Raw genomic sequence first — 15,602 nt, 5'->3', positions numbered from 1 at the left:
CACGTAGACTCCAACTGAAGTTTTATCCTGTGTTTTGAATCCACCCAGGATTACAGGTATCGCGATCCATACTCCGTGCACATGGACGCACTTGACCTCTCTCTCCAGCAGCACCGACTCACCCGATCTCAGAGCTGTCCTGCTCTGCAGTTCCATTTCATCCTTCACCTTCTCCGATGCATTTACAAAAAACTTTATCTCTTCCTTTCAGGTGTTAAAGAAGCATAAGCTCCAGCACCTCATGGGTACCAACACCCCTCCAGATCTTTCTTCCCCTTCCCTCTGACCCCCCATCCCTCCTAATCTCACCTCTTGCCATTGTTACGAGGATTTTTTTTTTGTATTAAAACTTCGGATTCCATGTCTTTAAAAACTGAAAAGGATTTCAGTGGATATTGAGATCTGAACTTTATGGATGTTTTGATAGGACGTTCAACGAAAGCTGAACTGGTAAACAAGGACAGGAATGCAGGTAATCTCAAGGAAACCAGCAGGGGGTGGACCTCAGAGTTACCCTCTGTTACCACAGGAGATAATTTATCACTGGGCATGTGAATTGTTTATGGAAAGTTGTGGTTTCAGTTTTGAACTTTTATAAAGTCAGTGGGTTTGGCCAAAAAGCAGACATTTTGAAATTGGATTCTGACCTGCCCGGAGGTCAGAAGTAGACCCGGAAAGATTATTATCTCTCGCTAAAGGATTCCTGCATCAAGAGTGGTTCCTGTTACCTTCTGTGTTTTGAAGAAATCCTGAATATTGCAAGAAACCTTTTCCTGCTATAGGTTAGATTTTTTAGATTTAGATTAGAGATACAGCACTGAAACAGGCCCTTCGGCCCACCGAGTCTGTGCCGAACATCAACCACCCATTTATACTAATCCTACACTAATCCCATATTCCTACCAAACATCCCCACCTGTCCCTATATTTCCCTACCAACTACCTATACTAGTGACAATTTATAATGGCCAATTTACCCATCAACCTGCAAGTCTTTTGGCTTGTGGGAGGAAACCGGAGCACCCGGAGAAAACCCACACAGACACAGGGAGAACTTGCAAACTCCACACAGGCAGTACCCGGAATCGAACCCGGGTCCCTGGAGTTGTGAGGCTGCGGTGCTAACCACTGCGCCGCCCTTTACTGCTGCTGTAAGACCAAAGAGCCTTCATGCTGCATACCTGATGGAAAGCCTTATATAAAGCCTTCTTTTGTTGAGGTTCTTTGAAAGCCTACCCATCATCGACGGCTCATCCTCACCTGGAAAGACTTCGAGTGGCATCCAACTATTCGACTTTGGTTCACCTCGCCAAACCAAAGATCTTCCTTCCAGATCATGACAACGTTTTTTTTTAATTGTTCTTTTCATTCCTATGAAACAGCTGTAAACCAAACTCCTTTTTCCTCCCCCGGTTAACCAGTTTTTGAATGGATGTGTGGTGTGTGCATGAGGGCTAGGGAAAATAAGGGACTTTAACATCTTGTCATGCAGGCCCCCATTCCCAAGAATGAGGCATATTAATTTTGCCACATGCACATTGATTTTTAAACTGTTACTGGTGTAAAAAAAGAACTTGCTTTTTTAAAAAAAAAAACACCAGACCCTTGACTGGAAAGATATTTGCCTATTTACAGACAATACTTAAAAGGGACAAAAGACCCTGACACGTTCAATCCACAATGGACTTTTGATTATCAGATCTTAAAGGTGGAGGAGTTCACATTCCAGGTTGATGGCTAAGATTGCCGTATACAAAAATGGATGTGGTCAGACCAGCTAGTCACATGACTAACTTGCAGGGCCACCTGAGTTTTTTTTTGAATTTGAACCTGCCACAGTGTTTGTAACTGGCAAAAAGCAGTTTACTCCTAGACTGAAGAAGGTCTCTCCTGCCTGCTCCCATCTCTTTCTCACAAGCCTCTGAACCCACTGAAGACACATGAACCTCAAAGAGAGAAAAGTCTCCTACATTGAACAAGGTTTAAGAATAATACTGGGTCCCAATGACATGTAAGACCTACCTACAATCAAAGACTCCACAGCGAGCTTGAAGCACAGTAACGAACCCCCCTTTTAGAGATTGCCTCAAACTTTTCACTTCATTTATCTTCTCTTTTCAGTCCTTATCTACATACATCATGTATGCATGCTGGCGTGGGCGGGTCATGTATCTGTAGGCATTATCCGAATTAGAGTTCAAGGTTAAATTTAATAAATTTCAATCTTTCTTCTTTAAACTTAAAAAAACCTGTGTGTGCTGATTTCTTTTCCTTATAATTGGAAAGCGGTGAACAAGGATTCGCCAAAGGGGAGCTATAAAGAGAGTGTGTTTAACATTAAACCTTGTTACAATCTCGGTTTGAATATATATTTACTTCATTATTGGTTAAGATTTGGCTTTATAATAAACAGTTAATTTTGTTGTTGATTAAAGAAGACCTGGTTGCTGTGCTTTATTCTGGGGGACAGAGTATCTAACTGGCTGTTTCAGTAAGTGGGAAAATGTATTGATATGCTGTGGCCCGTGGAGAAGCGGGACTGAATTAACAGTGCATTCCTCCCACCTCGGTTGTAACACCATGTATTCACAATACCCTCTGACCTTCCCCTCTTTGATGCTGAACAACCTGTACTTAGCAAAGGACTCCGTTTTACACCCTTACGCCCCCTACCTCAATGTATTTTGTGCTGGACATGATGTTGAGCTTTTCCTTCGTCACTTTCGCCTCTGGGATCACTTCTTTGACCAGGAGTCCAACCCCGCCGACCAGCAGTCCCATTCACCCGCCTCCGGCATCGGACCCCTCCCTCTGGCCTCTTACCCGCTCTTGAGCTTTTCATTGAAAACTGTCGGCGTGACATCGGTCTTCTTAGTTTCTCTGCCACCCCCTCCCCGCCCCCCCCTCACTCACTCACTCACTCACTCACTCACTCTAACCTCTCTCCCTCTGAACTTGCTGCACTCCCTTCTCTCAGGTCTAACCCTGACATTGTGGTTATTAATCTATTGCAGTTCTGATGAAGGGACACAGACCTGAAACGTTAACTCTGTTCTCTCTCGCTGCACAGACGCTGCCTGATCGTTTTCCAGCACTTTCTGTTTTTATTGCCTCTGGATTGCCAGTCCAATAACATTATCCGCTCAGCCTCTGGCTCCACCCTGCCCTTGTACTTTGGTCTCTGCCTGCAGCTGCTCTTTCTCTTTCGGTCTGACTCCTCCGGCTGAGCAGCAGCAGCTCCCCTGTCTCCGGGAGGGGATGATCGAGGCCTTGACGATAGAAAAGGGGTTTCAGGTACTGTCAGTGTCTCACACTCGGGGGGGTCAGTAATGGCGAGCGGCTCCTTCCTGATAAACGTTGCTGTTTGCGGTTTGCGCCTCCTTGTTTTTTTCAGCACCGTTCACCATCCAGACCAGATGGTGCAGGAAATAAACTTTAAAATGGCGGCGGACACGGGGGCCATCTTGTTCAGCGCGGTCCCGCCCCCGCTGCCGCCCATTGGCTGAACCGACTCATGTCAGTCTGTGTTCCTATTGGCCGAGCTCGGTGTCGATCAGGGTCAAGGCGATGAATGCTCCGCCCAGCTGTTTCGCCGCCGAGGGGCGGGTCTGCGCTGATTGACGGTTAGAATCCACCAATAGAAATCGAGCTAAAACAATAAAATTGTGAAATAAAGACTTTCAGCAGTTGTGATAAAACCTCATTGACTGGAAAGCAGGACAGAGTTTATAATTATAGACAATTTGCTTTGTTTCTGTTTGGGCTTTCTTTTTAACATTATTCCCTCACTATGGAATCTAATTTTTAATTTTAAAATTTGCTGAGAGCAAAACAAGTGCAAAATATTCATTATATAAGCACGGATACAAAAATTGTGCAGTCGGTCTAAGGAGGCCTCGCATGTTCCTCTCAAGGTCACTCACCATCCTGGAAATATCATCCAGAACATTCTGGGGGTTACCATTGACCAGAAACTGAACTGGACCAGCCATATAAATACTGTGACTACAAGAGCAGGTCAGAGACTGGGAATCCTGAGGCGAGTAACTCACCTCCCGACTCCCCAAAGCCTGTCCACCATCGACAAGGCACAAGTCAGGAGTGTGATGGAAGACTCTCCACTTGCCTGGATGAGTGCAGCTCCAACAACACTCAAGAAGCTCGACACCATCCAGGACAAAGCAGCCCGCTTGATTGACACCCCATCTACAAACATTCACTCTCTCCACCACCGACACACAGTGGTAGCAGTGTGTACCATCTACAAGATGCACTGCAGCAACGCACCAAGGCTCCTTAGACAACACCTTCCAAACCCATGACCTCTACCAACTAGAAGGACAAAGGCAGCAGATGCATGGGAACACCACCACCTGCAAGTTCCCCTCCAAGCCACACACCATCCCGAGTAGAACTGTCGCTGGGTCAAAATCCTGCAACATCCTTCCTAACAGCAGAATGGTGTGCATACTCTCCATGGACCCAGACACAGGGACCAGGACTGATCCCTCTCTGTCTGGACCCAGACCCAGACACAGGGACCGGGACTGATCCCTCTCCGTCTGAACCCAGACCCAGACACAGGGACTGGGACTGATCCCTCTCCGTCTGAACCCAGACCCAGACACAGGGACCAGGACTGATCCCTCTCTGTCTGAACCCAGACCCAGGGACCAGGACTGATCCCTCTCTGTCTGGACCCAGACACAGGGACTGGGACTGGGTTTGACTCCCCTCTCAGTCTGGACCCAGACACAGACACAGAGTCCGGGACTGATCCCCCTCTTTCTGGACCCAGACACGGGGACCGGGACTGATCCCCCTCTTTCTGGACCCAGACACGGGGACCGGGACTGATCCCCCTCTGTCTGGACCCAGACACAGGGACTAGGACTGATCCCCCTCTGTCTGGACCCAGATACAGGGACCGGGACTGATCCCCCTCTGTCTGGACCCAGATACAGGGACCGGGACTGATCCCTCTCTGTCTGGACCCAGACACAGGGACCCAGACTGATCATCCTCTGTCTGGACCCAGACACAGGGACCGGGACTGATTCCCCTCTGTCTGGACCCTGACACAGACACGGGGACTGGGACTGATCCCCCTCTGTCTGGACCCAGACACGGGGACTGGGACTGATCCCCCTCTGTCTGGACCCAGACACAGGGACTCGGACTGATCCCCCTCTGTCTGGACCCAGATACAGGGACCGGGACTGATCCCCCTCTGTCTGGACCCTGACACAGACACGGGGACTGGGACTGATCCCCCTCTGTCTGGACCCAGACACGGGGACTGGGACTGATCCCCCTCTGTCTGGACCCAGACACAGGGACTCGGACTGATCCCCCTCTGTCTGAACCCAGACACTGGGACCAGGACTGATCCCCCTCTGTCTGGACCCAGACACAGGGGTTAGGACTGATTCCCCTCTGTCTGGACCCAGACACAGGGACCAGGACTGATCCCCCTCTGTCTGAACCCAGACACAGGGACTGGGACTGATCCCCCCTCTGTCTGGACAGAGACACAGACACGGGGACCGGGACTGATTCCCCTCTGTCTGGACCATACCCCTATCGTCCCTGTGTTTCAAAGTATAACAGGCGCAGTTGGCCGATCCGGGTTGAGCAGCAGATTCCCTGTCTCCGTCTCCGAGAGGGGATGATCAGGGTTCGGGAGAATGGATGGAAAAGCGCTGCAGGTATTGTCAGTGTCTCACACCCGGGGAGAGGGAGGGGGATGTGGGGGAAACTTTCCTTTCTCTCCCCGAGGATTCGCCTCTTTATTGTTTGTCTCCCTCTAAAAAAAAAAGGAGGAGAGTTTGTTCCATTTCGGGGCGTTGTCTTCCTGACCCTGGGGCAGGGTCTCATTTATAAAAGGAGAAATGTCAGACAGGAGATGGAGCGAGAGAAACTGTGTTTAAACTGAAAATAAACACCTAGCTGTTAATCTACACCCAGGGGTGGGGGACACAGTGACACAGTCCGGTTCAGAAATGGACATGAGCAGCAAGAAACTGTGGTAAAGGGGGGTAACTGTGTTTTCTTGTTGCAGGGACCCAACTTACAGAAACTCCTCCTCCTCCTGCTGCTGCTAAATGCTGTTGCTGCTGTTTCAGGTAAGCGCTGTGACTGCTCTCACGTTCAGCAGAGCTCGGATTAGTTGGTTCAGTGTTGAAGCCTGGGTGATTCTGCAAACCTCAGTCCCAAATCCAGTGTTTGTTTGGGGATCTCACTGCCAGTTCACTGGTCTGTCATTGTTCTCCCAAAGGGGGGAGGTGGGCAGGGTGACCAATATCCTGATGTGTTCTCCCAGCATGTGTACAATGGGAAACACACGATTCAAAGTGCTGTCCAGCTGCTCTGTGGATACAAATATCCAGCACAAGCTGGTTTTAGTTGAAGGCCCTTAATGCCTGACCTTTAACCTTCCCACAGAAATGAAAGCAGTGAGTTACTGATCAGTGCTTCTTGTAAATCAAGCATCGCAGTGTAACCATGTGAAGCTTGGGATGGAATGTACCAGCAGGGAGGTTATATCTGTGGATAAATACTTTCAATCTTTTCCAGGTTACTCGCCTGTCCCAGTTTCTGGGTTCCTTGGGGAGCAGGTTGTGCTGCCATGTGTCTACAAAGAGAATGTCCCAGTCTCTGATTTCCAGGTAATTTGGTGGATATTCAAGCGTGGAGTTTTACACAAATTTGTCAATGGAAATGATGATTTGGCACTACAAGACCCACGGTTCAGAAACAGAACAAACCTGTTCAAAGATCAACTGGAACAAGGCAACTGGTCAGTTATGATCTCTGACCTCAGGCAGTCAGACCAGTACAAGTATGTGTGCCAGTTTTACAAGAGGGCAGATGTTGTCTTTCATCAAGATGTCGATCTCTCTGTAACAGGTGAGAGGTTTCTGTTTCAGGTATTCTGCATTTACTCTGATTTTATTGGTACAGTAGTGCAGTGGTTATGTTACTAGACTAGTAATCCAGAGGCCTGGACTAGTAATCCAGAGGTGAGGTGAGAGTGACTGCCGTTGACATCAAGGCAGCATTTGACCGAATATGGCATCAAGGAGCCCTCGCAAAACTGAGGTCGATGGGAATCGGGGAAAACCCTCCGCTGGCTGAAGTCATACCTAGCACAAAGGAAGATGGTTGTGGTTGTTGGAGGTCAATCATCTGAGCTCCAGGACATCACTGCAGGAGTTCCTTATTAGCGATAGTCAGCACAGTTTTGTGACGGGTAGGTCGTGCCTCACAAACCTTATTGAGTTTTTCGAGAAGGTGACCAAACAGGTGGATGAGGGTAAAGCAGTGGATGTGGTGTATATGGATTTCAGTAAGGCGTTTGATAAGGTTCCCCATGGTAGGCTATTGCAGAAAATACGGAAGTATGGGGTTGAAGGTGATTTAGAGCTTTGGATCAGAAATTGGCTAGCTGAAAGAAGACAGAGGGTGGTGGTTGATGGCAAATGTTCATTCTGGAGTTTAGTTACTAGTGGTGTACCGCAAGGATCTGTTTTGGGGCCACTGCTGTTTGTCATTTTTATAAATGACCTGGATGAGGGTGTAGAAGGGTGGGTTAGTAAATTTGCGGATGACACGAAGGTCGGTGGAGTTGTGGATAGTGTCGAAGGGTGTTGTAGGGTACAGAGGGACATAGATAGGCTGCAGAGCTGGGCTGAGAGATGGCAAATGGAGTTTAATGTGGAAAAGTGCGAGGTGATTCACTTTGGAAGGAGTAACAGGAATGCAGAGTACTGGGCTAATGGGAAGATTCTTGGTAGTGTAGATGAACAGAGAGATCTTGGTGTCCAGGTGCATAAATCCCTGAAGGTTGCTACCCAGGTTAATAGGGCTGTTAAGAAGGCATATGGTGTATTAGCTTTTATTAGTAGGGGGATCGAGTTTCGGAGCCACGAGGTCATGCTGCAGCTGTACAAAACTCTGGTGAGACCGCACCTGGAGTATTGCGTGCAGTTCTGGTCACTGCATTATAGGAAGGATGTGGAAGCTATGGAAAGGGTGCAGAGGAGATTTACTAGGATGTTGCCTGGTATGGAGGGAAGGCTGAGGGACTTGAGGTTGTTTTCATTGGAGAGAAGGAGGAGGAGAGGTGACTTAATAGAGACATATAAGATAATCAGAGGGTTAGATAGGTTGGATAGTGAGAGTCTTTTTCCTCGGATGGTGATGGCAAACACGAGGGGACATAGCTTTAAGTTGAGGGGTGATAGATATAGGACAGATGTCAGAGGTAGTTTCTTTACTCAGAGAGTAGTAAGGGCGTGGAACGCCCTGCCTGCAACAGTAGTAGACTCGCCAACTTTAAGGGCATTTAAGTGGACATTGGATAGACACATGGATGAAAATGGAATAGTGTAGGTCAGATGGTTTCACAGGTCGGCGCAACATCGAGGGCCGAAGGGCCTGCACTGCGCTGTAATGTTCTAATTCTAATTCCTCAGGGTAGTGTCCGAGGCCCAACCATCTTCAGCTGCTTCATCAATGACCTTCTTTCAATCATAAGTTCAGAAGTGGGGATGTTCGCTGGTGATTGCACAATGTTCAGCACCATTCGTGACTCCTCAGATACTGAAGCAGTCCGTGTAGAAATGCAGCAAGACCTGGACAATATCCAGGCTTGGGCTGTTAAGTGGCAAGTAACATTCGCACCACACAAGTGCCAGGCAATGACCATCTCCAACAAGAGAGAATCTAACCATCTCCCCTTGACATTCAACGGCATTACCATCGCTGAATCCCCCACTATCAACATCCTAGGGGCTACCATTGACCAGAAACTGAACTGGAGTAGCCATATAAATACCATGGCTACAAGAGCAGGTCAGAGGCTGGGAATCCTGAGGCGAGTAACTCACCTCCTGACTCCCCAAAGCCTGTCCACCATCTACAAGGCACAAGTCAGGAGTGTGATGGAATACTCTCCACTTGCCTGGATGGGTGCAGCTCCAACAACACTCAAGAAGCTCAACACCATCCAGGACAAAGCAGCCCGCTTGATTGGCACCCCATCTACAAACATTCACTCCCTCCACCACCAACGCACAGTGGCAGCAGTGTGTACCATCTACAAGATGCACTGCAGCAATGCACCAAGGCTCCTTAGACAGCACCTTCCAAACCCGTGACCTCTACCAACTAGAAGGACAAGGGCAGCAAATACATGGGAACACCACCACCTGCAAGTTCCCCTCCAAGTCACACACCATCCTGACTTGGAACTATATCACCGTTCCTTCACTGTCGCTGGGTCAAAATCCTAGAACTCCCTTCCGAACAGCACTGTGGGTGTACCTAACCCACCTGGACTGCAGCGGTTCAAGAAGGCAGCTCACCACCACCTTCTCAAGGGCAATTAGGGATGGGCAATAAATCCTGGCCTGGCCAGCGACGCCCACATCCCATGGATGAATTAAAAAAAATAATCCAGAGAATGTGAGTTCAAATCCCACCATGGAATCCCACTTTCAGAATTGAAATTCAGTTTAAAATAAATCTGGAAATATAAAGTTGGTCCCAATAAAAGTGACCATGAAGCTGTTGGATTGTTGTAAAACCCAACTGGTTCACTAATGTCCCTCTCGGAAAGGAAACCTGCCATCCTTACCTGGTCTGGTCTATATGTGACTCCAGTCCCACATTAACCTGGTTGACTTTTAACTGCCCTCTGATTTGCTCGGTCACTTCAATCAGTTTGTATCAAACCACCAGAAAGAAAAACAGGAATAAAACTGAACGGACCACTGGCTGTGACCCAGATATCGAATCAGGACACAGCAAAGGCTAACCCAGCCCTTTTGACACTGCAAAGTCCCCCTCACTGACATCTGGAGACTGGTGTCCATGTTGGGAGAGATTTGTGAGACAGTCATAGTCACAGAATCAACCCGACATCCCAGACTCCTCGATCACCATCCCTGGGTATGTCCTGTCCCACTGGCAGGACAGACCCACCAGTGGTGGGGACACAGTGGTATACAGTCAGGAGGGAGTGACCCCAGGACTCCTCAACATTGACTCTGAACCCCATGAAATCTCTCAGCTTCAGGTCAAACATGGGCCTGGAGACCTCCTGCTGATTATCACCTCCTGCCCTCCCTCAGCTGATGAATCAGTTCTCCTCCACGTTGAACACCACTTGGAGGAAGCACTGAGGGTAACAAGGACACAGAATGTACTGAGTGGGGACTTCACTGTCTATCACCAAGGGTCACTCTGTAATCCCACCACTGACCGAGCTGGCTGAGCCCTGAAGGACAGAGCTGCTAAACTGGGTGATGGAAGGAGTTAACGGTGCTATTAAGCTGCTCTCACTCTCCAAAAACATGCTACATCTGTCTCCAGATGTTGGGGTGAAGGAGGTGGGGTCCATAGCACCTCTCAGGCAGCCTTTACAAGACCCAGTGCACTTACCTTGAAAGTGTATCCCAGTCAGCCCAGGATCCTGTGGGAATTCTCTCCACAGGTGGGTGTAGTCTGCTGGGAATGATCCTGCTGGGGGTAACTCTGGAAAACTTCCATTCTACCCCTCAAAGTGAATGCAATCCTGTTGGATTTTTCACTCTGCCGACCCTGTTCCTGATCCTTCCTGATCTGTTTGTCCCGAGTCTCGTTCCTCCCGGGATGTGTTTCCCTACAGCCCGATAGAGTATTTGAACATTTCTGCAGTTTACATAAGAAATAGGAGCAAGAGGAGGCCATTCAGCCCTTCGAGCCTGTTCCGACATTCAATGAGATCATGGCTGATCTTCTACTTCAACACCATTTTCCTGCACTACCCCCGTAACCCTTGATATTTTTAATATGTAGAAATCTGTCGATCTCAGTCTTGAACATACTCAATGATTGAGCCTCCACTGCCCTCTGGGGCAGAGAATTCTGAAGATTCACCACCCTCTGAGTGAAGAAATTCCTCCTAATCTCAGTCCTAAATGGCTTACCTCTTATTCTGAGACTGTGTCCCCTGGTTCTAGACCCCCACCCCCCCACCCCCAGCCTGGGGAGACATCCTTCCTACATCTACCCTGTCGAGACCTGTAAGAATTTTGTATGTTTGAATGAGATCACCTCTCATTCTTCTAAACTCTAGAGAATAAAGGCCCAGTCCATTTAATCTTTCCTCATCAGACAATCCCTCCATCCCGGGAATTAGTTTGATGAACCTTCGTTGCACTGTCTTCGAGGCAAGTGTATCTTTCCTTTGGTAATGAGACCAAAACTACACAATACTCCAGATGCAGTCTCACCAAGGCTCTATATAATTGCAGTCTTTACTCCTATACTCAAATCCTCTTGTAATAAAAACCAACATACCATTAGCTGTTTTAATTGCTTGCTGTACCTGCATGTTAGCTTTCAGTGACTCATGAACAAGGACACCCAAGTCCTTTTGAAATTCAACATTCCCAGCCTCTCACTGTTTAAGAAATACTCTGTATTTCTGTTTTCCCTCCCAAAGTGGATTACCTCACATTTCTCCAATCTTTTGCCCACTTGCTTAACCTCTCCATATCTCCTTGAAGCCTCTTTGCGTCCTCCTCACAACTCTCACTTCCACCTAGTTTTTTGTCTTCTGCAAACTTGGAAATATTACATTTAATCCCCACATCCAAATCATTGATCTAGATTGTTAATAGCTGGGCCCAAGCACTGTTCCTTGTAGTATCCAACTTGTAACAACCTGCCAACCTGGAAATGACCCATTTATTCCGACTCTCTGTTTTCTGTCTGTTAACCAGTTCTCAATCCCTGCCAGTATATTCACTCCAATCCCATGTGTTCTCATTTTGTTTACCAACCTCTTGTGTGGGACTTTATCAGAGGTTTTCTTCAAATCCAGATATCGCACATCCACCTCTTCCCTCCCTTTTCTATTCTGTTAGTTACATCTCAAAAAAAAACTCCAACAGGTTTATAAAACATGATTTCCCTTTCATAAATCCAGGTTGACTCTGCCCAATCCTACCATTATTTTCGAAGTGTCCAGTTATCACATCCTTTATTGTAGATTCTAGCATTTTCCCTATAACTGATGTCTAGGCTAACAGGTCTGTAGTTCCCTGTTTTCTCTCTCCCTCCTTTCTTAAACAGTTGGGTTACATTTACCACCTTCCAGTCTGCGGGAACCATTCCAGAGTCTACAGAATTTTGAAAGATGACCACTAATGCATCAACTATCTCTACAGCCACCTCTTTCAACATGCTGGGATATAGATCATCAGGTCCAGAGGATTTATCTACTTTCAGTCCCACTAATTTCTCTTGTACTTGTTTATTAATATTGGTATCTTGCAGTTCCTTGTTTACACTAGTCCCTTGATTCTCCATTATTTCTGGGAGGTGTTTAGTATTTTCCTCTGTGAAGACAGACACAAAGTATTTGTTTTATTTTCTCTGCCATTTCCTTGTTCCCAATTATAAATTCTCCTAAGTCTGTTTGTAATGGACCCACATTTGTCTTTGCTAATCTTTTCTGTTTTGCAGATCTGGAGAAGCTTTTACAGTCTGTTTTTATGTTTCTCGCTAATTTACTCTCGTATTCTATTTCCCTTTCTTAAACTTTGTCCCGGTCCTCCTTTGCAGAATTTTGAAATGTTCCCAATCCTCAGGATTAACATTTTTTTGACAACTTTATACGCCTCTTCCTTTGCTCTAATACAATCCTTGATTTCTTTTGTTAGCTACAGTTGGAACACTTTTCTTGCTGGGATTTTTTACATTAAAGAAATGCATTTTTGTTGTAAACTGTGTATTAGATCTTCAGGTGTGAGCAATTGCCTGTCTACCGTCACACACAATACTAAACACATGATGTTTTCTTTAGAGCGCAATTGCCCACCTGTACTGAACACACCTGTACCAGGTAAATCTGTTTCTAAACTACTGCATGTGTTTTGAGATTTTACATATGCTCACACTGAATGGGTAATAAGTCCAACAATACGTGCGAGGAGCTCATGGACTGTTCTGTCACTAAGTTCGAGACCATTCGATCAGCTGTCTCTTTTTAAAAATATTTATTTCGAGATACAACACTGAAACAGGCCGTTCGGCCCACCGAGTCTGAGCCGACCATCAACCACCCATTTATACTAATCCTACATTCATCCCATACTCTTACCATGTCCCCACCTGTCTCTATATTTCCCTACCACCTACCTATACTAGGGGCAATTTACAATGGCCAATTTACCTATCAACCTGCAAGTCTTCTGGCTGTGGGAGGAAACCGGAGCACCCGGAGGAAACCCACGCAGACACAGGGAGAACTTGCAAACTCCACACGGGCAGCACCCAGAATTGAACCCGGGTCGCTGGAGCTGTGAGGCTGCAGTGCTAAACACTGTGCCACTGTGCTGCTTCTGCTGTGTCCCTCCCTTCCAGTCGCCCACCTGGCTAAACCTCCTATAATCCTCCCCCCTGCCCTAACCCTGAACTCTCATCTTTCTCTGGTTTCTCTCCTATTTCCACTCATTCCCTCTCTAAACTCATCTTGTCCATGAGACCCACCTCCTGTCCCCTTGATCCTGTTCCTGCTAAACTACTAATCATCCAACTTTCCCTCCTGGTCCCACGTGAGCCGGTATTTTAAATGGTTCTTTCTCTTCAGATATTCTCTGTTCCTCCTTTTAAATCCACCATCATCACCCCCTCCTCAAAAAAAAACAACCCCTCACCCTTGGAAGCTGTTGTTCCATCTCCAAACTCCCTTTCCATTCCCAACTTGAAGGGAGGCTGCTGCTGGTCAGTGTCCAGTTCTCTCCATTGGAAAGCATGTATCAATCAGACTGTGGGGCAGTGAGTGTGTGCAAGGAACTGTGGGTGGCTTGGTGTGTGTGTGTGTGTGTGTGATTATTGGTATTTAACATCCCACATCCCTCCAGGACTAGAATTGACCAGGGATGTGTTTGTACTAGGGATGGTTCTGAAACACTAGGTGCTGACTGTCTCTGCTGTTAGTTTTGTTAGTGTGTCCCAGTCTGTTAACAGCTTCATTCTGTCTCCAGGTCGTGGACTCTCTACTGAAGCAATAGTTGGATTGGTCATCGGAATTCTTCATCTTCTCCTCCTCATTGCTGTAATTGTGGTTTTTGTTGTCCGAAAGCGACAAAGATGGTGAGTTCTAGAATGTTCTGCAGTTCCCATTGTTAATTCTAGTTTTGTTTTATTATATTTGGTGTTGTGGAAATGTTGTGTGCACTGATACACTTTGTGCTGTGTGGGATGTTTCAATGCTGCATTATCCAGTCACTTCCAGCTTGTTGTCATCTTCTAGCTGCTGAACTGAAGGTGAAGAGCAGGAATGTGCGGCTCCCTCTATCACACAGTTAATAGACACTCGCCTAATCTCTGCAGCAAACAACTCACCAGCCTACACCTAAAGTCCCCTTGTCCTCTCTCCTCTGACTTTTCACCAGCCTCTGATCCTTGCTCTGTTCCCCAGCCACTGACTCCATCCCCCTCCCTGGCCACTGTCTGAGGCTGAACCAGACTGTTCACAACCTTGGAGTCCTATCAGACCCTGAGCTGAGCCTCCGACACTGTATCCTCTCCATCACCTGAGACCACCTACCTTCACCTCTGATATACCCTGTGTCCACTCCCACCCCCTGTGACCCGGCCATCAGTGGTTTTAATCACTAACAAGGCTATGCTGCATTTCTCTGCCTCCCTCAACATCCACATCTCCCTGCCCATCTCTTGCCCAGCTGCCAGTGGGGAGGGGGAACTATTGCAGACTCTCTAACTCTGTCCTCTGACTCTCCCCCATCACGATATTTCTGCCTCCGTCAGCCTGTTTGGTCACTGCTGGGTCGGGTTTGATCACATCAGGGAATATCCTGTCCATCTGTGGCTCCTCTCAATAATACAGGATCAGTCTGGAGAGTACGGACATTCCCAGCCTCCTCCTGTCTGATCTGACCCCCATCATCTTCAGCTCAGTGTTAACCGAGATCCTCGTCAATTCTTCTTAATCTCCAATGTTGAGGTGAGCTGTCATTTTTCTATTGGTCTGGTGCCTCGGTCAGCACAGGTCCTGTGGAGTGTCCAGCTCTTGCCCATTGCCTCCTCTATAAGCCTCCTCTCCTCCACACTCTGTGCTCCATCACCGTGCAGCTCCTGTGACCCATTTTCCAGCTGCCATTGGTGCCCAGGATGTTGAGTGTAATTTAATCGGTCTGTGCTCCTGAACAGCTCCTTTACACACTTGTACAAAGTGTTGGATTCTTTTAATGTAACCTGAACTCTGCTGGTTTTTATTTTCCCCTCCCAGGAAAGAGAACAAACACAGCAAAAATCGCAATGAAGCATCTATTGACCACCGCCCCCCCCCAACACTTTGACAGGGGTGACTTGTTCAGGTGAAACACGGGACCTTGTGACAACAGCACCTGAGCATCAGAATGGAGCAGCTGGAGAACAAAACCTTCTGGGGAACGGGGCTGTCCAGCACTAACTGAGTTTACACTGGACTGAGCCTGGGTCAGGGAGGGGAAAATCAGCACTTCCAGGCAGTAAATTCAAGCATTTGACTTTTAGTTTAAAATAAAAACAGATTTGAGTTTCAA

The 15,602-nt window shown here is 47.4% G+C and overlaps 2 protein-coding genes across 4 annotated transcripts in view; one reads left to right on the top strand and one right to left on the bottom strand.

Moving 5' to 3' along the window:
• LOC137352756 (myelin-oligodendrocyte glycoprotein-like) overlaps positions 1 to 3,495 on the bottom strand; it is a 21,329-nt gene extending 17,834 nt beyond the window's left edge. Inside the window, exons 1-2 of one of the 3 annotated variants that reach the window (XM_068018538.1) lie at positions 3,036 to 3,495; positions 1,261 to 1,454 (exon numbers count right to left, since the gene is read on the bottom strand). In XM_068018538.1, coding sequence (XP_067874639.1) covers positions 1,261 to 1,338 — 78 coding nt within the window. In that variant the 5' untranslated portion in view covers positions 1,339 to 1,454; positions 3,036 to 3,495. Of the gene's footprint in view, positions 1 to 1,260; positions 1,455 to 2,673; positions 2,867 to 3,035 lie in introns of those variants that run through there. The other 2 variants (XM_068018540.1, XM_068018537.1) reach the window with 2 other exon arrangements.
• Positions 3,189 to 15,602, top strand: LOC137352767 (myelin-oligodendrocyte glycoprotein-like). The gene is made up of 6 exons (XM_068018568.1): positions 3,189 to 3,294; positions 6,062 to 6,125; positions 6,577 to 6,909; positions 12,857 to 12,895; positions 14,040 to 14,148; positions 15,308 to 15,602. The coding sequence occupies exons 1-6, from the start codon at positions 3,259 to 3,261 to the stop codon at positions 15,375 to 15,377; spliced, it is 651 nt and encodes a 216-aa protein (XP_067874669.1). The 5' UTR covers positions 3,189 to 3,258; the 3' UTR covers positions 15,378 to 15,602.

This window comes from Heterodontus francisci, chromosome 39 (assembly GCF_036365525.1).
Source record: "Heterodontus francisci isolate sHetFra1 chromosome 39, sHetFra1.hap1, whole genome shotgun sequence".
Lineage (NCBI taxonomy): Eukaryota > Metazoa > Chordata > Chondrichthyes > Heterodontiformes > Heterodontidae > Heterodontus > Heterodontus francisci.
The sequence above is the reverse complement of the archived record's forward strand: the minus strand, read 5'-3'. Positions and strand labels throughout refer to the sequence as shown.

Excerpts from the sequence above, each read along its gene's own strand:
- LOC137352767 (XM_068018568.1), top strand. The coding sequence starts at position 3,259 with ATGATCGAGGCCTTGACGATAGAAAAGGGGTTTCAG. Across the intron at positions 3,295-6,061 it reads CGATAGAAAAGGGGTTTCAG|GGACCCAACTTACAGAAACT; the intron begins GTACTGTCAGTG and ends TTCTTGTTGCAG. Across the intron at positions 12,896-14,039 it reads ACTGAACACACCTGTACCAG|GTCGTGGACTCTCTACTGAA; the intron begins GTAAATCTGTTT and ends TTCTGTCTCCAG.